General features: G+C 42.0%; 1 protein-coding gene across 1 annotated transcript; it reads left to right on the top strand.

Annotated features, from left to right (window-relative positions):
* Positions 1-792: 792 nt before the first annotated feature.
* On the top strand, positions 793-23,845 carry ARG2 (arginase 2; the record flags this gene model as incomplete). The annotated part of the gene is made up of 8 exons (XM_082001079.1): positions 793-1,148; positions 1,327-1,399; positions 14,955-15,132; positions 15,990-16,149; positions 20,860-20,954; positions 21,096-21,200; positions 22,651-22,787; positions 23,640-23,845. Exons 1-8 carry the CDS (start codon positions 1,032-1,034, stop codon positions 23,843-23,845), a joined length of 1,071 nt encoding a protein of 356 aa, XP_081857205.1. The 5' UTR covers positions 793-1,031.
* Positions 23,846-24,003: the final 158 nt, after the last annotated feature.

Here is a 24,003-nt window from a genome sequence, read left to right as displayed (position 1 = left end):
AGGAAAGATGGGAGCATTTACTAGTTTTAAAATTATTTCTTCATCTGTAATCCTTCAAATATGGTGTGAAGAGGAACAGCGAGAGCTTTTCAGAACTTGTAAGTCATCTCAGGCCAAGACACCCTGAGATCAGATATTTGAGGCAGATGCTGGAGAGGTGGCTTTTTTAATGATTTAGCAAGGTTACTGGATGAAGAGCGTCACCCCAGTCTTTCTTCAGTCAAGCCAAGGAGTGGCGTTCCTGCGAGGGGCTCTTGGGAGCTCAGTGTGGCCAGCCAGGGAGCTCGGGTGAGCGGGTGTTTTGCCCCCGGGCCAGTTACAGGTGCCACCATTTCAGGCTAAGATCTGTCCCCTCAGGGCCTGGTCTCTCTCTCTCTCTGGCCGAAGGGGGATCACCGAGGGAAGGGGTATTCCCAGAGACCTCTCCCAGCCTACTGTGCCGCTGCCCCCCGCCCCGGGCCTGGCCGGTGATTCGTGCCAGTCCTCTCGGCAGGCTGAAGAGAGCCGGCGTTGCGCCCTACCCCGGGGGACGGCGTGCAGGAAGCCGTGAATGGACCGCCGCCACGGGGTAGGCCTTGGCCGCTCTGCTGCCACCGGCAGCGCGGTGAAGCAGCCCAGGGTTCTCGCAGGGAGGTGGCAGTTGGGAGTGGAAAAACCCGGCGAGGAGGAAGAGGAGGAGGAGGACCGGGCGCGGCGTTAGTCCGCGGGAGGTGTGAGGCCGAGCGGGAGGAGAGGGAAGGGAGCCCCGGGGGCGGTGCGGGGCGTTGGCCGTTGCGGAGAAGCCGTTGGCCGCCCCGCTCTACTGAGCCCACCCCGCCCCCCTGATCTCTCCCGCTCCACCCGGGCTGTCGCGCGCTGAGCCGCGTGCGCCGCGGGGGGCGGGACACACCTCCGGGCGCGCGCGCTGCCGTTGGCCGGGGAGGGAGGCGGGGACCCGGCTCCGGGCCGCGGCGCGCGCGGGGCTGGCGCTCGTTAAAAGGAGCGGGGCGGCGGCGGCCGGCATCGTGCGGTGTCTCCGTGGCGCTTCCGTCATGACCCTGCGCAGCAGCTTCGCCCGACTCCTCTGCAAGCAGGCGGACGCGGGGCTCCGGCTGCCTAAGCAGGCGCGCTCTGTGGCGCTGGTGGGCGCCCCGCTCTCCAGGGGGCAGGTGGGCATCGCGGCCGGGGCAGCGGGGGGGGGGCGGGGAGGAGATGTGCCCTCCGCCCCACCGAGGGGGCAGGTGGCTGCCGCAGCCGCTCGGCTCCACTCTCCTCCCCTCGGCCGGGCTGGCGTACCTGACTGCACGCAGCGCTGGCTAACGTCTTCCCCTTCTCTTTGTCTCGCAGAAACGGCGGGGAGTGGACCACGGCCCCGCTACCCTCCGCGCCGCGGGGCTGGTGGAGCGCCTGGCCGGGCTTGGTGAGGCACGGCGCGGCGTCGGGGGCTTCACCGGCGGGTTGTGGGGGGCGGAGGGGTCTGCGGGACTGCCCTCGGCTTCCCCTTCCCCTGACAGGGGGGTATCCCTTTCACGGCTTGTTTCGGCGAGGCGTGACTCAGCCGCTCGCTGCGAGCCCGGGGAGGGTGGGGTGAGGTGGAAACAGTTCCTTCCAGTGAATCACGAAGCCCAGAATGCCCCTGAGCCGCCGGTGCCCGCGGGAAGGCGATGCCTGCCGCCTTTCTGCCGCATCGGAAGGAGGCTTGTCGCATACCAGCTTGCGCGGGCCGTGCGGCCGTTCCCCCCCGTGAAGCGTCCGACGGAGCGCACGGCCGCACCGGGGCCTTCGTGGGGTTCCCCGGGACAAAGCGGGGCCGGCTTTCCCGCCCCCCTCTCGGGCCTCCCAGGTGTACCCGCATGTCCGCTGTGTTGGCACACGGAGCGCCTTGCTGGCGTATGGCGTGTGTGCTGCTCCCGTGTTGACATAAGAAAAGCTAGAGAAACGTCAGGCCATTTAAAACGTTATGCGCGCTCAGCGTATCCAGTCAAGTAATACCCTGGGGTATATTCCTGGATTTCTCCCATCGTGTGTTTTTCCTCATTCACTACCAGCTACTTAACTTGTTCCTAAAAAATACTTGTATGCTTTCCAGTGATGAAATTCAGAACCTTCTGGAGAAATCCTCATATTTGCGTATGAGGTCTTGTCTGAAGTTTGCTTTGAAAACACTTGCAAATAGCACTGTGTAAACGGAAAGTTTCTGGTCTTTTCACTGTTACCACTACTGTTATTCAGGCAAATCCATGCGGTTATTTGTGTTTCAACTTCTCACATCTGTTGCTTCTGCAAGCTGAGACCTGCAGAAAAGTGTATCACAGTTATTAGAAAACAGGACATGAGGGGCAGAAAGTTGTAAACTGGAACTCTTGTCTTGGAGAATCTTTAATCCAAAACGTGTTACTGAAAACTGTATGATGGGCGATGGGCATGGATTGCAGGGGTGGACCACAGGAAAAAACCTATGTTATCTACTCTATTGCGTGACTAGTTTCAGCGGAGTTTAGATGGGTACAGAGGAAAGATAATTGCCTAATAGCCCTCTAGCAAATGTATTCTGAATTATAAGACCTCTTTAAAACAGAAGCTATTGTTCTGTGCAGCCCTGTAGGCTTATGCTGCATATCTTATGATTCAGAAGCTGAAAAGTCACAGTTTGCAATCAAATGAGTAGGCATTCTTTTCCTGTCTTGTTTTGTGCAACGTTGAGACGTATGCCGTCGTGGCAATATTTGAATTCTAGTGAGCATGATCTATAACCTCTACAAACATAGAAGAGGGTGTCTAAAAGAGGTCTTAATTACTGGAATAAAAGCAGGTCTGGATGTTACTGAGCCTAGAGTTAATTTAAAACTAACAAGTTACCAGGTTTGAAAGGAGGATATTACTCTAGACAAGACTGTAGGCAGCATTTTATTTTTATATCGATGGCAGAATTTTATACTGGAAGGCTTGGGGTTTTCTTTCAAGTAGTTCAGATCTAATACTGCCATTTTGTAAGAATTCTTTTGAAAAAACCCAAACAAACAAAAAACAGAAGAAAATGCGTTTGCATGACACAAGCTTACTTCGATAGGAACTCGGAGAAGGTAGAATTAAAGGAAAATACAAGTCCTTTATGGATTCCAGTAACAAAGAGTTGTGGGGATAGAAATGAAGCAAGCTAAACTAAACACTAAGTGGAAGGTGAAAAGTGCTTCCACTGTTTAAATTGCTTATAGACTGTTTACTCATTAATCAATAATGCACATGGAGATACTGTCTTGCTGTTCTTTTATAATTTTTAAAGGCTCTGGGATTTCTTCCTCCTGCAGTTTCAGTTTCCTATTGCTGACATACTCTTCCACTGGGGTGGGGTTTATTTTTTTCAGTTGGTGTTGATGTTTATTGCTGCTTAAATGTCTGCAGCTCTCTTACGAATAGGTTCAGATGGCACATGAATTGTAACAGGTTCTGCTGTGAGGGCCCATCCTGAAACAATGACAGCCACCAGCATACATAGAGGAGTTGTTTATCTTGCAAAGACAATCTGCCTGAGGGTAGGGTGGTAGATTGAGGAGGACACTACCATGTAGCCTTTTGTATTATGCACATCTATTGTTCATGGAAACTGAAAAAATTATTGTTTTTGCATGGGGGCTGTTTATTTTTCTTCCCTGGGCTGGCAGGATAGCTTTGCCTCTAGTAGTGCCATTGCTTGGACTCCTGTGGTACGCTAAACTGGCACTAAAATTTTAGCTGTTTTCTTCTTTGTCTTTCTAAGACTATGAATTCTCTTTTCATATGTTGACGAAAGCAATAGAGCCACAGTAATATTCTCATTATTAATTTGGATATTCTGTTTATCTGTTATGTTAGAAGAATTAAATATTTTCTTGGGACCTTGTTGCATGTTCTCCAGGAGCAGGTAAATGATGCTGCAGCTGATCAGGTTTCTCCTTTAAAAAGAAATATCATTTATCTAAGATACAGGGCCTCTGTTCTCCCATCTGTATTGGCAGCTTCTGAAGCATTTGTGTCCATAGGGTCTGTGTGTATGGCTGTTTGTGCTTGTTGTTGCATGCACCCATTCCCCCTGGGATGTGAGGGAGTGCTATAAACATGATTTTCTTTGCCATTACAAGCTTGGAACCAAACATGAGGCCAGCTGTGGAATGATGCTTCTCAGCAGAAGAGCGAGGGTGGATTCTGGGCGGTCTCAGGAAGTATAGATGAGGGAAAGAGGCAGTGTTCATGTAATGAACACTATATTAGCAGTAACTCTCAAATAAAATTGTCCTCACTTGTTTCAAGTGGAAGAGACTTCTGGTGACCAGATTCTTCTGCTTGCCTGAAAGTGTAAAGTTTGATTTATTAATTTTCAATTTGTGTATTCACACTCAAATTGACATCAAATGAAGATGCTCTGAAGTATCCTTTAAAATGTATCATTCAGATAGTAAGGTGTGTGCACTGCATTGGTTTTAGTCTTATGTGTATATGCTTTGTTACTCTGAATATCGAGCAACCATATGGCTCTTCATGTTTGTATGTCCGATTTAATGACTTCCGTTGACAGTGCTCAAGCCACATCAGAGAGAGTGAGAATACTAGACCTTTGTTTCCTCCTTTTTGTGCTGTTTTGCTTTTTGCTTTCACTGCCTGGTATCTTTGGGAGGGAATTTTATAGTTCCTTTCACCCTACTTTTTTCTTCCATAGTCCTGTTGCAGTGTCCTGAGCTGCTACTCCATTTTCTACTTTTTGTGGGGGGATCCCTCTTGAAAGAGACTGTGACTCTACCTACATGGTATGATAAATTCTTGGCTGCCTAAAATGATGACTGCCTATGAACAGCTTGTTTATGCTTAGGCTGAAATATGAGGAGGGAGCTCAGAGGCAGATGGTATCACTAGTCTGTACCAGACTGTCAGAGATGAATCTGAGCCACTAGCTTGACTTTTATCCCCTTGTTAGAAGCAGAGAGAACACTGTTATGTGTTGGTAGTAGCTTGAGGTGTACTCAGGAGAGTTAATATAGCAGGAGTCCAGGTCCCAAGCCAAAAACAGTGGGTGTGCAAGTCTGTAGCAGGGATAATTGAAAAATATAACTGACTGAGCCTGTGGGGCTTTTTAATCACCTTGGTGATGTTTGTCTTTTGGCTTTGCTTCTTCTCCTAAGGGAAACTAAAATTTTAACACCTTAAATGACTGTTCCATCTTGCCAAAGAAGTGGAAGTGCTATGTGAAAATGGAGACCCATAACTTCCTGGCAGGGGGGAGGAAGGGGTACAAAGCTTGCAGGGCTGTGTATTGTTCTGTCAGTAAAGAGAAATGGGTGCAGTATGTGGAGGATCTTGGACTTTCAGAACTTGATCTAAACTATAGAAGATGCATAGTATGAAGTTCTTTAAAGTGAGAATTTCTTGTACCTCTCCTGTTTGCTGCAGATTAAGCAGAGAATCTGATCAAACTTAAATCCAGAGAGTTGCCTAGTCCTCTTGCTTGAAGGAGAGAAGGATCATTCTCAGATTTTTATACGTTATAGATAGCTGTTGTGTTAATTACTATAGCCATTGAGGTGACTTTGAGCACCTCTGCAGTTACTAACATGGAAACAACTTCAGAATAAAATTTCTCCCAAGTATTCATTCTTATATGTTGACTGTTGTTGATTGCTTTTTTTTTTTTTTTTGCCCTCTTTTTCTTTATTTAGAGCTGGATGTGGCTGAGTTGCTGAGTTTAGTCAGACTTTGGTTTGGATTACTCTAGAACTGATTAACAAAATTTGGATCAGAGTTGCTGGTTTGACAAGTTAGTGGACTGCAGACACATGTGGCTTACAGACAGAAGTAGAGCTAGCCTTGTCGAAGAGAATGACCATCATATTACTATTCTTTTGTTTGCACAGAACAAAGCTCTTCAGTAATAGGATTCAGGAGGTCAGTGTATTGACTCAGAAAGGAGGAATGGAGCTGTTAATCCCCACGTGATGAGATATACTCCTCCTTTGCTTAAAAACATTGGACTCCTACTGACATCTGCTGCCAAAAATAGCAATTCAATCTTGCTCGTATGATTAGTTTCAGTATTAACAATAAATCATGAAGTAGCTGCTTCTACATGTATCTCCCCTTTTTCCACCTAGAGCTTCTTGGGTGAAGAGTTTAAGAGGAAGGTAAATAGTTTTTCACTTGTGCACCAAGGTATGCATAATGAAGTACTGGTGCAAGGGTTCAGCAGATGTGGACTGACAAGTCTTACAGCTGCAGTGTTGGGAAAATAATTTTCATCAGCCCATCCAGTAAATATGTGTTTAAAGAGTTGCCTATATCCCTGAAGACTTTGATAAACTGTACCATTCTGCTTGTCCTATATTTGAATTAAGACTGGATTTAGACTGTAGTTTGACAAATACCCATTTATGTTAGAAACAAGATCTGTCAGGAATTCAGTGTTCATGAGTTAGAATCTAGTTTAGCTTTGCGATAGCTCTTACCTCAATCGTTTCTCTTCGAAGTTCAGTATTTTAAACTTTTTAAGACTTTCTAGTTTAGTAGAGCCAGTCAAATATCTTTCATCTGTAGAATTCCAAAAAAGTCTAAATTTATTGTATAGATAACATCAAGATCTGGGTTTTTTTAGCCTCTTTCCTCACATTTTTTGCTGTTGATGAAGTTGAAATGAGAGGCAGACAAAATTTTAAATAACTCCTGGCATTTTAAGCAGCATGTTGTTTAGTTAAATCTCTATTGTTGAGATGAGAAATGCTACTGTTCATGGGTTCTTTGTGATCACATCTGCTGTCTGTACTGTCAAAGCCAAGCCTATTACTTTGCTAGAAATATTCTCATGAAAAAAGGTTAGTATATAGCATAAACATCTTAGACTAACAGCTAAGTCTTCTGCCCTACAAAGCAGAAATGGGAATGCCCTTTTTTACCCAGGCATACCTTCCTCTCCTTTTTTTTCCTCCTGAAACATAACAGGGAAATGGCAGTCCTCTTTTTCCTTTCTTTCCCTTAGACACACGCGTGCACAAACATATCTGTTTAATAATATCAATAAAACATGCTTATGTAGTACTGCAGCTTATTTCTGGAACTAGAATAAATGATCTTTTATCTATACAGAGATAGAGATCCAAGGGACTCTTATTCTTGTTTCTCTCTCCAATGTCAGTTAGCCATGATTGGTTAGCTTCAATGACCAGTGGTTTGACAAAAAATGAAAGCACAGTCAAATGGACTGGTCGTAATTGGCATTTGCACCGAGTCTTTGAAATTGTGCCAGTTGTCAGAATGCACCAAGGGCAGGTGCTGCTCCATTCCGTGAGGGAAGGCAGCCAGGAGCTGACTCTGATCAGGCAGGCAGAAGGAGCCCTGCTGTGGCTTTGGAGGAGAGCTGTTTTGGGGGGGGAGTCTACTGAGGCTGTTTCTACGTCGCTTCTTCACAACAGACCGCATTGGCTAGCTCACTTTGGGCATGGGAAGCTAAGTTCCTAGAGTGGGGAGTGTCCTCTGACAGCAGTTACGGTTTATCCTTTTGAATGTTGTACCCTTTGGTATTGGCATGATTACATCTAGCCTGAGAGGTTATCAGAAAAATTCCAATAGTGAAAGTACATGGAGTCGGAGCATTCCTTGCAGTAGATCAGCTCTGATTCTCTTCCCTTCCCCATGCTGATGGAGGACACCATCTGCTTGGTTTTGCTTCAGAATGCAGAGCCTTGTGTCAGTCATTGATTTGATGTTTTGTTTGGGTTTTTTTTCCCCCCCCTTTCCCATTCAGCTGGCGCACATTTCAGGTTGTGCATTATCCATGAAGTTGGCTTTGGAAGAAACTTTGTTAATTTGGGGTAAAGTTCACTTGGTGCTTCAACTGCAATTGTTCTTCCTATCAGTTTAGTTTAAATACCTCTAAAAAATTGAGCTATGCTGATGCAGATCAGGACACCTGAATTGATTTTTTTTTTTTTTCTTCCTAATCTTTCAATAAAGGGAGATTAGATTCAAGGACCAAAGAACAGAGCTCTTGGGTGTTTTGTATTTCTTTGGTTTTATGGTGATGGCCTTCGTCCTTGATATTTTTGTATTATAAAATTTGTTTCAATACATGCCTTAGCTGAATTTCTGCACCCATAAAATTATCCCTGGATTGGAATAAGTTCAGATCACATGCTGTTTTATTTTTTTTTACCATGAATGGTGTTAAAGGAGAGCAGTTACTGGGGAGGGGCACAAAGGGAGATGACACAGGGAAAACGTAGGTAGAGATGGGTTTTGATCCACTTTTATGGTGTGCAGAATCTGTTACTCCTTCCTCATTTGAAACTTTAATCCTGTCTGTCACTGTGGACTTGCAAGACCAAGATATCTATAGCAGGTGTATGCTTACGTGACTATGGGACAGAGGATTATTTTTGGATGGAAGGTGGAAATTTCTGTTGTAAAACCACCTGGTGAAAAGCAGGGAATGAGGCACTAAAGTCAAATAAAAAAAAAAAATTGGATCTTTCATATGAATATGAAGTGAGCTGGTCTGATGTTAGTTTCTTGCAGCTGATAAGAGAGAGAGAGAGAACTTCAGTGATCTCAAATATATTCTGCTCTCCCTCTCAAGTGTTACCTGTCTGGGTTAACTAGTATAATAACTACTTACTTCTGTAACAATTTAAAGCACAAGGTGCTTCTTGTTGAGGAGAGCTGTTTTGGTATTACGACTTTTTGTGGCTGTAAGTACCTATTTGTGTTCTTGCTATCAGGAACTGTTTCTGGGTTAAGCTATTTGAAGGGAATTAGAACTTGTGCAGGGTTTGTGGCTTGTATCAGAGAGGAGACAAATGTTTCCCAACACCTGATACTGATGTTTTTGGAGACCTCTTCAGGTCAAGCACACTGGATTTTGTAAGAGATAAAAGTTATAAATGGTTATCAAAGGGAAATGAAATGGCTGCTCAACTTGGGGTTGGAAAAAATATTACTTGGCTCATCTTATGCAAGGGACAACTTGCGACTACAGACTTGGGGTAGCAATTGGAACTGGGTTTGCTTGTTGCTGTTGTATGAGCTGAACCTTTTAAATAGGTACAGGTACAGAAACTTTGTCTTAAACTAGACCTTTCAAAATTCCAAGGGGCAGGGTGGAAATTAAGAGACATGAACTTGCCTTTTAGGAAGTGAAATTTTAGAGCCCACAGAAACCTGTTGAACCATCAAATGTCTGTATCTAATAGGAGATTTCTTCCAGCAGATCCATATACAGTTTAAAGAGAATTAGACACTGTGTGCCACTTCCAAGCAAGAAGGTTATAATTAAAGTAGACTGCTGAAGTTTCAGTCTCTTGGAGTGGGTACCTTGCTAGCCTGATTTCATATTCATGTAAACCAAATTGTGCACTCTGTTTTTGTAGTTTTTACATACACCTTGAATAATTCTGGAGCGTTAAAACTGTCTTAAAATAGGCTGCAGAATGCACTGGTTATAGTGAATTGAGTCATTTGTTTGCTATTGTGCAACGTTTTGACAGTGTCTCCAAGAAAGAATTACGAAGTCTGTACCATAAGCCAATGAGTTTATACTGAAAAGAAGGATGGTAACAGCCCTTTGTTTTGTTCACAGGAAGGAAGATATTAAGTTTGCCTATAAACATTGTTTGTAATACTCAATGCTTCCTGAAGAGCCTTTCTGTGTCTGTGGTGATTCACTAAACAGGCTGTAATGTGAGAAAACCGTTTGCAGGAGCGATGCTTTCATGTGAGCAGTTTTATATAACACATAGTATGAAGTAAGATCTAAGAACTGGCATTTGCAGATTCCTTTGAAAGTAGTTCAGCAGGATTTAGAAACCCAAAAGGAAGATTTAATTTTCCCATTAGTTTAGATATTTTTTTTTTTTTTTTAAACCGTAAACAGGCAGTGTCAGGAGATCATTTCTATCTCATGTTCCACATGGTCTTGTTCCAATTCCTGTTTGCTGCTTAGGAGAGCTGTTACAATTGTTACAGTAGCGTGCCATTTGGCAGTGTCAGCAGATAGCCTGGATTTTGAAAGCTGCATCTCCTGCCATCGGATTGCTGCTTCTGGCTTTGGTGCAGTATCCTAGCGGAGAAGGATGGGAGGGAGGCTTTCTCGTGCTGCTGCCCAGATGTTTTTCAGTTAAATGCCCCTAGACTTATAAGCCACCTGCTTTTACAGAAGAAAAATTTCCCTAAATATGTGCAGGGAAATGACTTGCTATAGTAACTGCTGCCTACTGTGGGTGCTGAATAAATGGACTATATTTTGCTTAAGATGATAAGAAGTGAACACTACCATTGTCACACAACTTGGTAAAGGGCAACTTAGGTCCTGGTTATAAGCATCACTGAGTTAAGCGCTACATTAATAGCGTATTTGAAAAGGTATGCAGGAAATTTTATTTTCTTAGAAATGCAAATTAAGAACATATTTAACTTTTTTCCCCTAAGTATAAGTTAGGCTTCTAATTGTAAAAAAATGTTGATTTAATTTACCAGATATGGGTAAAATTCTAGTTCTGGCTGTGCAGGCTGAAGAAACAACTGCCTTCCATCTCCTGGTCTGCTGGTCAAAAGCCTATGTGACCTTTCCCTAACCTGTTGTGGTCAAAAGAAATTGACCTAGGAAAGATCTACTGTACAAACTATTTCAAGCTAATTTATTCATTTTTGGCTGAAATGTGCCCCCAAGCATCTCTGATGAAACTCTGACAGAGGGGGGCATTGAACCACTGAGGTGACCACCATTGAACTCTTAAGCTGTAGAAGAGATGTGTGCTGCCTTTACACACTAATAACTTGTACTAACAGGAAGACTATTGTGCATATTTACATCTTATTTATGTAACTATACTGTGTGTTTGTATTCAGATTGACAACTTTATCTCCCTTATATCCTTTTCAAGCTCCTGTAGCAAATAGATGAATGAGGCCTGTTTTGTTTTTGTTTTTCCTCACTTCAAAAAGTGATCTCCTTTTGAACCAGAGTGCTGATGGAGCTGACTTGTATGGACTTTGTTGTTGTAAATTTTCTCTGCTGTTGATAATTGACTAATGAATCAAACAATATATTTTTCATTTTCATGTAATTTCCATTGGAGCTTGAAAGTGGAATGAAAGACTTCTCTTGATCATGTTTAATTCTGTATTATTTAGTTTCTAGCAAAATATCTGTGGTTTTAGTGTGTAAGTACTGTATGACACTATTTAATTTAAAAAGAACTTCAATCCTGGCTAGATCTGACCTTCTGCACTGACAAATGGTGTGGATGCTGTGCTTTCTAATGAATGTAAGGAAGCTGGCTTTCCTATCTGCCCACATCTTTTTCTAATTTTTCAGAACTTGGATCTACTGTCTTTTAAAAGGCCCATATAGATATATAGTCTTCATGTTAACTTTCTGTGCCGATTTAAAAAGCTGTTTGTTTATAGCTATTAGTATCTTAAAATAAAGCGTGCCCCAGCTGCCAAACAAAGTAAGTGCATATTGTTTGGTGTGATGGCTTACATAAATCTTTCACTAATGGCCAAATAACAGCAAGATCCACCAGATTGCACTGCACTACAGCATGTCTATCCATTGAGCAATTTCTGTGTTGGGCAAAATAATGTAGTTGAGAAAGATTGAGTTTTTTCATTTCTTGAAATCAAAACTATGTGCAAGCAGGCAGATGAAATGGAAAACAATTCAGGTCTTTAAGTATTAGACTAACATCGGGGACTCTCTAAATAAAAGCTAAGAAAATATATCAATAATTACTTTAAATTGTCATTTTTCTTTACTGTTCAGTAAGCATTAAGAGATATGTACATGTTGATTTAATCTCTTTAATATCTGATCAATCCCAATAAATATATTTGTACACATGCACATACACACACTTCTAATCACTTCAGGAGACATGGTTTATCTATGTACTGTGAATTTTTTTTGGTGTACTGTCTGTTCGCTAAGCTTTCCTTTTGCCCTAAGGTCATTTAATCACAGCTTTCAAAACTCCAGGCACAACTTAAAAAAAAAAAAATTAGTAGGAAGAAAAGATATTGCTCATGTTTGAGGATTGGATTAGTGCATACTTCTGAGATTAACTGTATCTTAACCAGATAGCCATTGGATAATTGGCTGGAAACATTCATATTGCTCTGGGGACCTCAAGCTATCCTCTGCAAGCACCTAAAAACTGTGGGCCTAAACATGAGGGAAGCACAAGGCTGAGAAAAGAAGCTGCTACAAGGTTTATGAACTCTATTTGAACAACAAACTTTTGAAGATGGTAACAAAAACTGAAGGCATCTATTGTCTTTAACCGATGTTAGACTCTTAATAAAAATAACTAGAGAGGGGTATCTTAATGCCTTACAGATGCCTTATCTCCTTAAAAAGGAGATAAGAGTACCATTTGTCCAAAAGGTGGACAAGATCCCAGAATGCTGGATGCCAGAAGTGTGTATCTGTCCATCCATCTCTACCATACCCAAATTGTAAGCTGTATGAACCTGATGTGATCGTAAGAAATGAATGGATTTTTTTATTCAGAACCTGAATCAAGTCTTTTTGCCTTACAAATGGGGACTGGGAGGAGTCAGGGTAAAGAAGGAAACTCTTGAACACAAGTGCTGCTTCTCTAAGCACACTTGCTAAAATCTGCCGTGTTTGGCCTGCCTTGAGCATAACCTGAAGAATCTTAAGATTCCTTAAAGTGCTACGAAAGCTGGCATGGTTGGTTCTTTGTTTTACACTGATCTGAAGATGGAGCTTCATGATATAATTTCCTTTTATTCTTTTTAATCCTTTAATGGGTAAAAATACTGGTATGTGCTTGTCTCTTCTGTAAGAAGAGAAAACATAAGTGGCAGTCCTTCCTTCCATTACATTGTGTTATGTGCTGTCTTGGAATGTGTAAGTCACTGAACACAGCTCCCAACTGCAGATTTACTACCCACAAAAGTCAGAGGTATTAGATCAAAGGTATTATTAACTTCTACAGTGTCTCCAAAAACTCTTGATACCTATTGAGTCATGCAATGTCTTGAAGTTTTACTTCCAAAACTTTTCTCCCAGGCACAGTCACGTACTTTCATCAAACCTTGCAATACTGAAATGTGTAGCAGTGTGCAAGTAGTCTTGCAGGAAGACACAAATAAATTAAAAAAAAAAAAAATATTCATTGAGGGTCTCTCAGAACTCACACCTCTTCATTCTGCTGCTGTGCAGAATCAGAAAAAACAGAGGGTAGGAAATGTAGTGGTCACACAGAGATCAGATGGCACATTCAAATCTGAACAGAATGGGCTCAAAATTCCAGAGCCATCATCCTGCTGGCTAATTGGGTATTATCTAAGGGAGGAAAAAAATGCTGTTGTGTGCCTGTGTTGCCTTTTGAAAACCAGGGAGTGGTATGTCATGGTCCTGCTTACTGCTTTGAGTCTGTGCAGATAATGTGTTTTCTCAGAGTTGCTGAAGCTACATTTACTTAATCATTTGTCAAGTAGCTGTGCTCAGCTGACATGTCCTCTTCTAGCAAATACCCTGACGCATGTCCATCTATGTCCCTTTCCCAAGAAAGTATGCTTGCCTGTTTCCCACCTAATTCTTGTGACTCAAGGATTTTCCTTCATTATTTTTGCCAGTCAAAACTGCTTTTGAAATTACAATAAAGTTGTGTTTTTCTCAATGCTACTTTTATGTTATTTCCACCAAGCTAATTCACAGAGCCTGTTTCTTAGTGTCATGGTTTCAGCCAGGACACCTAGACATTAGGCTAATGGCTTAGTGGAAATAAAACGGGAAAGACAGAGTCCCAAGTGGGCTGTTTCTTCATGCTGATTTGCTTGCTTTGATTTTTCAAATTGTCATTAGTCATGGCATGGCTAAAGGCAAAATGTCAAGCTTTAGCCCGGATGCTTTGAACTGCCAACAGACTAGTGATTCTGAGGAACAAATGGGACAGGCATGACTGGTATTCAGGGTGGCCTTATTAAGCCACTATTGGTGTAGCAGTAAATATTTTGGGGCCTTCACAGTCCTCATCAATGCCTGCAGCGACAGGCCTATCTGAAAGTGAGAGGCTCTGGCCTGTGAAATGCTGTTAGAAATTTTGGTGTCTAAATGACTGTTAAGAAAGCACATGGTATTGGACAGCAGAGCTTCAAATGGTAAGCTGTATAAAGTGTATGAAAGAAAATTAAACTTTAAATGCAGCCAGTTAATAAATATGCTCCCAGTTGGGTGTTCCCTTGTTTCCTAATCTGTGAAGTGACTACTGTTCAGGGTAAGTAGGCAGAAATACATTTTAGGAAAGACTGAGTCTTAGACTTGGAATGTTGTCAGGCTTCAACAGCCAATTAAGTTGTAACTGGCAATGACAGGGTCTCAAAGAGGGTTGTGGGATTAAAGCCTCAGAATTCAAATGCCTTCTAGAACATCTTGCATTAAGAAAACGGACAGGTTCTCTTACAAAGCACTAGTGCATCTTCCATGGATTTGCCTGGAAGTACCGTAAGAAAATTTCTGGTTTTGGTAACTTGGCACTTTTGTGTCTGTATTCTTGTGGGGTTTGAAAATGGAAAATAGCTGTTAGGACTCAGGTAAAATGTGTAGTCCTAGGCATCTTTGAGCAACTGAGCTCATTTAAAGCTGTATACAAACTGCCTAACTGGGAAGGAAGACAGCAATACAAACTGTACTTTTTCATGTTAAAATTGCCAAGAAATAATTAAAAAAGCCCAAACTGTTTTTCTAGGCAACTTCCTATGATTGTCCTATCTCATCAGTAAATTAAAAGTGACGATACTATCTTAAGCTTTCTAATCTGTGAAGTTGTGACACAGTTGTTTGTAAGGGCACACAAATAGTCAAATGGATCCATTCACTTCCCATTGTTCCTTTCATACTTGCCCAACTGATTTTCTGAGGGGACCATATTTTGAACATTTCTCTGGGCGCTTATTTAACTCACTTTCTTATTTTGCTGCTGTGTTTCCAGGATGCCAAGTGTACGACTTTGGAGATTTGAATTTCACTCAAGTTCCCAATGATGAACTGTACAACAACCTGATTTTATATCCACGGTCGGTCGGTTTAGCCAGCCAGGTATTGGCTGATGCTGTAAGCAGAGCAGTAGCTGCTGGACACAGCTGTGTGACTATAGGAGGTGATCACAGGTGAGCTGAACTAGAAGTAATTAATGGTGCATGCTGCAGGTTGACACTTGGAGTATAAAAATTTAATTAAAAAAATAAGGGGATGGTGGGAACAACTTGGGATCGTTTCCTGGCAATACCATACAGTAGCAGCATTTTGATTTTTATTGATGGGGCTTTTAGGGTGGAACGTAGAAGCTACAAAAATCTGACCTTCTAAGACAGTATTGCTTAGTTCCAGACTGTTCTGCGATCTGCAGACTTACAAATGAGGTTTTCCTGTTTGGGAAAGTTTGTGTCATCAGGTCACTTGAGGAACTGTTGCATTTTCTTTATTGCTCAATGTTTAGTGATGTGTCTTTCTTGCCCCTCAACTCTCAGGATGGGTTTTTAATGCCTGCATATAGACCATTTTGTAATAGATGTTTTAACAAGTGAATCTTTCTCCTCTTTTTCACTAACCTTTGGTCTGAGAATTGTTTGGAGAAGGTAGGGCATGTAAGAATGAATTGTGGGGGAAGGTGTCATGAATAAAAAATGGGTGAATAGCAGAACTGATGAGTGAGCATACTAGATTTTCTATGAGATCAGTTGGAGCTAGAACAGGTGAAGACTAGAGTGTGGGAAGGGTGACAGTGGAGAGAGAAAAGCGCTCTTTCTCATCTGTCAGTACTAGTATAGTCTTGTAGAGTTACTTGGAGTCTCCTGGAATCATGATAGCGGCATGCTGTCCAGTTTGTATGGGGTGCACCCTTTATTGTCACAGATGTCTGATGTGTTGAAACATGACAATGTTGCTGACTGAAGTTGCAGAGACTTCTCATTGTCCTTGTTCTAAAGGAGAAATGTGACTAAAGACTTTGCTACTGTACTTCTAGCTTGGCACTGGGTTCTGTCAGTGGCCACGCACGGCAGTGCCCACACCTTGGTGTGATCTGGGTGGATGCACATGCTGATATCAACACCCCTCTTACAACTCAGTCTGGAAACCTCCATGGACAACCTCTCTCATTTCTCTTGAGAGAGCTTCAAGATAAAGTAAGTATCTTGCTTGTACAGTTAACCTAGACTGAAATCCTTGGAGCATTTTACTTTTTCTGGTGTGAGGTGCTTTCTTATCTATCTGCTGCAAATGCAGACCTTTTTTTTTATTGGAGTACAAGCAAAAAGATGTATTATTTGGACGACTACTACTACTTCTTCTAATCACTTGGAAACAAGAATAAGAAAAAGCTTTTCTTTTATGTTAGCACCCTTGTGGGTTGTACAGTAAGCAGGAGTTCACATGAGCTGCGTGTAGCAGCTGACCATGGTGCCATTCCCTGTAATGAGTGGAGTTGGCTGTGCGACGGCAGTGCTGCTACCAACTGAGCAGAAGAGGGAACCTCCCCCCAGCCGAGCCTGTGAGAGCTGTGCTGAGCTCACCTCCAGTAACAGCTGGTTCCTGCATACCTTGCACGCTTCTGCTTAGTTTGGCTCTTCCATGTTTTGACAACCTTGAGGTCTGACAGGGGCTGTTCCTGTATGATCTCTCCTAACTGGCTGCTCTGGTGTTGGCTGTGCTGGCAAATATTACAAATCACAACAGCTGTACCTGCTCATGGGGTGCTTTTAAAGACATAGTCTTTTTCTTGGAAAGAGGTCAAATTATCAAAAAGAGCTGTTTACTGGGAACATGGAATGTGCATAGCCAGTTCTTGCTAGTCAAGATGCTAAACAGTAAGCTGCGAACTGTATCTCCCTATACAGGTACCTGTAGCATCTACTGGAGACACTACAGTGGCAGCCTGTGTGTTGTTAATCGCTGGGGCCTTTGCAGTAGGAACTTAGATATGACAATTTGCTTCTGCTGAAGCTTAGGCTGGAGAGCAAGAGCAGGACTGGCAACTGCAGGTTGAGGATGGGTGCTGGAGCAGTGGAAAACCTATTTTATTCTGGTACTTTGCACTGCTAGTAATTTCTCTTAGATTTCTTTTTTCTCTCTGATAAATTTTGGGGATGCTGTGTTGATGGAAGTATGCCTTTTCCAAGTAAGATCAAGCATGTTTAACGTCTTTGTAACTACTGGAGATACTATTGCATTAGTACCTGTTTGGCAGAGCAAGATTGCTATCATCTGGTAAAGCTCTTCTGCTTTTCACCTGCAAATTCTTCTGAATGTTTTCCATCCACAAGTCAATAGAGTAATTTGGTGTTTTTACATACTTTCCTCTTTCTAATAATTCTTGTATGGTCTCTACATACATGCTAGAATTCCCAAAGTAATGCAGAATTAATGGGGCTTCTTGAAATATACCCAGGACATGAGAAGGTTACTAAAAGGTTACTGTATTTCTAGTTTCTTGCCCATAAGTTAAAGGGGGCAGTATTTTTTTTGTTTGTTTGTTTTTGGCAGCTGCACCCACTTCTGCAGGAGAGATAAGAAGAGCAAGAGAAAATTTTGTGAGTTTTGGAGCTCACCTAAGCAGAACAGTGTTTGTCTTGGTGAGAACAGGACAAAGCCAAGTTCTTTCATAGCTGAGAAAGGAGGAGAAAGGCAGAATGAGACATGCTGCTTTACTCTTGTCAGTAGGACAAAAGTATTTAATTGGCTTCCTGCGTATATACTGTTGATTTCTGGCCTGCTGGGCTCTGGTTCTTGAGCAGCACAGAAAAGCAATATTATTTTTTTTTTAGAGCTACTGAAAGAATACTGCAAGTTTTCTGGGGTCAGTGGAGGAGCAGGCCTCTTGCCAGCAGCAGTAGTGAAGAAAGAGTAAGATTAGGCTACACTTAGAGGTGAGTTAGTCAGGTTATGGTGCTGGTTATGAGATCTCGTCACAAGCCCACCTAAACTCTGTCAGGAAGAGTATGCAGAAACATCTGACACAAGCTCCTCAACCTGTATTTGCAGCTACACAAGCAGGTGTGTCATGTAGAGGGTTTTCTTACTGTTTAGGGCAGGGGGAAACCAGCATCTGTCCTGCTGGTACAAGAGAGCTTCTACAACAGTGTAAATTTCTAACAGCTGTTTAGCAGTAGTAGAATGTACCTTCAACAGTAGCTTGTCTGGCTACATATCTGACTCACTGGAGGGAACCTCTAGTGTGAACAGGTGCACATGGCTCATGCTCATCCAGTAAAGCAGTTGTGTTGATAATGGGACAAAAAAATATACTGTTTTTCCTGACCGCTTTGCAAGGATTCTTGTTGAGTCCTAAAACTGTCTGCTGCCAGCAGGAAGGCTACTCTAGTCCTACACTCTGCTAAGCGTAGCTTCTCAAAGCAATAGACAAACTAACCAGTGGCACTTTGCCTCTCAAGGAGGTCTCTGTTTTGTCAAAGGGTGCATAGCATAGCAGTGTGAGAGGACAAAGTGAGCCCTTTCTTGATCTCCTTCCTTACTTTCACTCATGCTGTGAAGGGGATTTGAGCAACCCACTGTGACACATCTGTGGGTATGCTTCTCTGGGTGCACTCCCCCAATTCCACCAAACTGTCTCTCTGGGTCATAAGATTTGGTCATCAACCTAATAAGTCTCAGGAAGGCTAGTTAGCTCTTGGCTCCCTGTCTAGATTGTTTTGTAGAACCACAGAGAAACAACAGCTCCTTTGAGGATATAAAAGGAGAGCAAAAGAGCCTGCAGGATTACATCTTATCTTCCCGATTCACTTCCCATCTCTGCTAACTGCTACTGCTCTTCCAGCATCTCCAGGCTCCTTGCTCTTCATTCCCTACCAATAGGACATGAGACAGAGGTAGTAGTCTTGGGTCTCTCTTGGTGGCACAATCTGTTTAGGCTGTTCTTGATGCTATGCCAGCAACTCAGTTTAGCTGCTGTAACCTTCTGTGGGATTGCACAAGAACAGAGCCAGGAGCACTGTCTCTTTGCGTGGTTAGTTTTTGAGACACATCAAGTCCTGGTCCTCGTTTGCTGTATGGCCTTACAAACTGCTGTCCTGGCCAACATAATGGGGGAACTGATGTGGCAGCAACTGCTTAAATTAGCACAACTGCCAAGAACTCCCCAGGCCTCTTTCAAGTCCCTCAGTTTAGGTGTTACCTCACCTGTTTTCAGAATCCTTCATCTATCCAGGGGTAGTGAGCTTGGTCAATGCTCTACTGAATTAAATGTCCCCATGTAGCAGACAACATGAAGTATAAAAGTGATACATCTGGCTGTGAAATAAAGCATTTGGCCAGGCTGCTGTAGAGCAAACTCTGGTATTGCTTGCACAGTGCATTCGCTGCTGCTTGTTTGTCCAGTTAACTTAACAGGAGCACTGCCTGGTACTCCTCTCAAGGCAAGGTGGCACTTTAGGGTTTTTAAAAACTTTTAAAATTAATTTTGTTGTTTTAAGGGGAAAATATTTATGAATGTAACCCTTTGACTGGCATTCCTCAAACGAAGCATTAGTGTCAGGGCTTCTGGAACCATTCAGACTAAAGTCATAAACTGCTATTAATAGCTTACCATGAAAATGCCTGCACGTTTTCCTGATGCCTGTTTGGCTTTATTATCAGCAACTCCTTTTCTATTACAACAAAGTAAAAACAGAGCCTACCAAAGGAAGTTCAGGCATTCCATTTTCTTTATTTAAAGAGGAAGAGGTATAATAAGAAATGGTATAGTATTAAATCTACTAAATCATTCATAGTAGGGAGTATATCTAACAATATTATCAGTACTATACTCAGTATGGTGATGGGTTTTGCAGATACAGCTTCATTTCCAAGAAATGAATTCTTTTTCCTAGTGGTCTCCAATTCATTTATCCCTCTTCTGAATTCATGACTGCAGAAGAGAGTTTCAGGTCATTGCCTCAGCATAACAAATAAATACTTTTATTGTATGTATTTGCTTATTTAATACCAAGGTAATGAAATACAGCTATGGGTGTGTTAGCCTTTAAAAACAAATCCAAATGTTGTAACTAAAATATAATTAGTAATTGAGAAGTATAAGAGGGAAACAAAGCCGCCTTGCTGCTTGACAGCTGTGCTGGCTGTAGCCATTTTCAGAGCTGGGAGAAGAAGAAAAATTTGAGTTAGTATCTACTAATTTTAGGAGCGCTTTAAATTACTAACTGAAGGACTTTTATAATTGCATACTATGACTACTTAATTACCAAAGCTGAGAAATTATGACCCCATCATCTTTTATTTGCTGTCCTAGACCTGCTCTCTTCACTTCTACATTAAAAAACTGTGATGTAGCCCAGTGTGGAGGCCCAACTTCTTACCATGCTCTTTTTTTTTTTTTAACTTCCCATTTGGAATTTGTCCATCTTTAATGCTGTTTTTGCAATGAAGTTTGCATGACTTTTTGGTGATTCTCCTAAAAAGATACAGGTGCCTTGGTTTTTATTCTTCCACTGATGCAGTGCATCATACGTATGTTACCTAGCATTACCATTAAATGCACTGTGTAAGTGAGTGATGTGCATTTGGGTATCGAGTTTCTTCTTATTCCTCCTTACATACCCTGATGTAATTACCTGTTGCTTGTGGATTTGGGCATTCATTTCTCCTCTTCAAACTGGAAAATGTAGAAGAGTTAAAAACTTCATTCATTACCATTTTACTGGAGTTGAAAGTTACAACAAAGGTAAGGACTGATTAAATCAGGGAGCCAAACTCTCAAGTGATGAGTTTTCTCTGTTTAGACAGAGAAAGGATGGTATAAATAAATACAAAGTTTTGAGGGAAGCATTAAATACAGTTTTGTTATATATGTCATTAACCTAATACCAACCCTTTGCTTGCAGGTACCACAACTTCCTGGCTTTTCATGGATAAAGCCCTGCCTTTCAGCATCTGATATTGTGTACATTGGTTTGAGGGATGTGGATCCTGCTGAATAGTAAGTTGATTTAGATTAAAGGATTTCTGTAAAGGATGAAACCATGAGCTGCTTTTCTTTCCACATCTGGCTGTTTACAAGGGTTGCCAGATTTACGCTAAGGCCAGTAATGATTTTTTTAAAAAAATTTATTTTAAACAGCTATATTTTGAAGAACTATGATATCCAGTATTTTTCCATGAGGGATATTGATCGCCTTGGAATTCAGAAAGTTATGGAAAGAACATTTGAACAACTGATGGGCAGGTAACAAACTAGTATCTGATTTAAACTACTCTTATCATCCACTTGTTGAATATCTACTTTGATGAAAGTTAAGTGAAGGACACCCTTGATGTAAGGCAGCCTAACAGAACTGTGACAGTGTCCAGTAAACAGTAAAGTCTTAGCACTGACTTTAGTCCTCAACTTCCACATCTTGAACTGGAACCATTTCACAGTGTTTGGCAAAAAGCTACGAGATGATAGGCTATGTTAGTCACTACAGTTGTGGCTCTCTCTATATGATTTTTTCTGTTTCTTGATGAATTGTGCATTTTGCTGCAGTTTGAACAAGATGTTTGAGTCAGTTCAGTCTCTAGGGTATACATTATACTTAAAAAAAGTATAGCAGCTTGACAGTAACTTGAATTCAGCTGTTAGCACATGAGGTAGAAGCATTTGATGGCTTCCTCCTTAGACTGTGCTGTCCTGATGACCACAGCCACTTTCGGTTCAGCTAGTGAAGTTCACTGCAACCACTCCTTTACTTAGGTTCAATACTGAAGTCTTCGCTAAGCTTATTCAAGTTTGGGGAACCAGATCAGGGAGCAAATCATGCTAGTCCAGGGACACAGGGAGAGGATCCGAGTCAGAAAGGGTACCTCTCACCACAGGGTAGAACATAGTCCTGTAAGCAGAACAAGGTCCATGTATCTGTGCCACATGCTGTTGTATCTAAAAGTGTGCTCACCCTTCTTAGCTGCAGCTATGCCAAGTAAAGTTGCTAGTCCAGATGCTTCTCTCTACTGAGTATTTGCAGTAAGTTGGAAGAGTACAGAGTCTACCACTTACACAGCTCATCTGAATGACAAGCATTGTCCAATTTATTAAGCTGTCATTGGTTGCCAGACTTCACGTAGTAACTAACATTTTCGGTTTGAGATTGTGCTTTACTTTTTCATCAACTAGGCTTACATGGTAGAGTTTGGAGGCAGCCTTCAACTATTGACCTGAAAAATGCCCCATTCATCTTGATGAGTTGTTTCTGAAATCGTCAAGCTTGGTGCTTTCTCCCTCCTAGATGCCATGCAAACCACCATTTCAGCCTCTCGCCCTGGCTTTCTGTACAAAAGTAGAAAAGGCTGGATTATATAGTACATTTCTCTGTATCTTTCCAACTAAGGAGACACATACCAGATAAGATGGTTAGAACTAAAGCATTTCTCTTCAGCCAAATCATACCTGAGAAGATGCTCACTACAACTAGAAGGACAAACTCTTGTTTTCCCAGTGTGTACTGGGGAAAGTTCTGAGCCAAGAGATGTTTCAGAGTCCAAAATTATTAAACACCAAAACCCATTCCAAATGTGTTTAAGACATGGTATAGGACCTGGTAGTAGCATGATGCTACTTTGCTGATCAGCCTGGACAGTAAGCAATACAGGCAGAAAAAGCTCAAGGTTCTGAGATTTGCTTTTCTTTTATCCTGTCTCAGGAGCCAGAGACCAATTCACCTCAGTTTTGACATTGATGCTTTTGATCCTTCACTGGCTCCAGCAACTGGGACTCCTGTTCTAGGTGGATTAACTTACAGAGAAGGCATGTACATCACTGAGGAAATACACAACACAGGTAGGAATTGAGTCCAGTACTGCTGCTAAGATAAGGGTGGGACAAACTCCATAGAGCTCATCTTGGTTGTAGCCAAAGCAAAGGTGCCTACAAAGTCCATTCAACCTTCAGTAAGGGAAAAAGAAGCCCTACGGTTGGGCAGTACCCCAGGTACTTAACCATCAACAACTTACCAAAAGCAAATAAAATAAATACATAATACATTAACTAACTAATGCCAAAAAAATGACTTGGTCATCTTACATAATACTGTCCCCTATTCTTAAACACGAGGTGAATAAAAAAATGGATGCAAACAATTTTCAACAGTTTGAAGTTCCATTCTAGAATTCAAGGCTAACAAACTGAGCTTTCACTAGGTACACTGCACTTGATTCAATATATGAGGACTTTCCTCCTTATGCCACAGAGATTTTATTTAATGTGTTTAAACAATGAGGAGTTTGCAGTGAAAGAAGGGAAGAAGCCAACCAGAAAACAGTCAATAGAATCATGAATAGGATGGCAAAAAAAATACTAGGTGAGACTATTTTATATTCTCTAATTTTGGACTGGGAGAAAACAAACAAGATGAAAAAACATTCCTCTCGTAAGTACATACGGAACATCAAACCTATTTTTCCTGAATGCTAAAAGCATGAATGAGTGAGGTACTGACAACATAAAGAACCAAATTAAAACCACAAACTTGCATCTAATAATGATAACCTCATCCCTCACATGAGAGCCAGTTTTACTTGTCTAAGGGGTAGAGTAAGGTCACAAGCTGAAATATCAGAGGTGCTGCAAAAGACACCCTAGTGGAGATTTTACCCTTTTTCACAGTAACAAAGCTGTACATCATTTTCACAGGAATGCTTTCAGCTGTAGACATGGTTGAAGTCAATCCACTGCTTGGAGCTTCTCAAGAGGAAGTGAACGCAACTGCTAGTCTTGCAGTCGACGTCATAGCAACATGCTTTGGGCAGACAAGGGAAGGAGCACACACTGCTTTTGATGAACTCCCAACACCCAGTTCTCCAGATGAATCTGACAGTGAAGAGCAAGTCAGGATTTAAGAACCCAGAATGTTGGGGTACATTGGACATTACAGAGCTCCGCTGAGGCACTTGAGTGGGTAGATTGTCAACACTCAGCAAATACTGTTAACTTCTCAATTTTTAAATAAACTAGCTTTTCCACTGACTGGTGGCTACTTTATTACATACCAAGATTT

This window comes from Phaethon aethereus, assembly GCF_964289735.1.
Source record: "Phaethon aethereus genome assembly, chromosome: 5".
Classification (NCBI taxonomy): domain Eukaryota; kingdom Metazoa; phylum Chordata; class Aves; order Phaethontiformes; family Phaethontidae; genus Phaethon; species Phaethon aethereus.
This window is presented reverse-complemented; position numbering and strand designations above follow the sequence as displayed.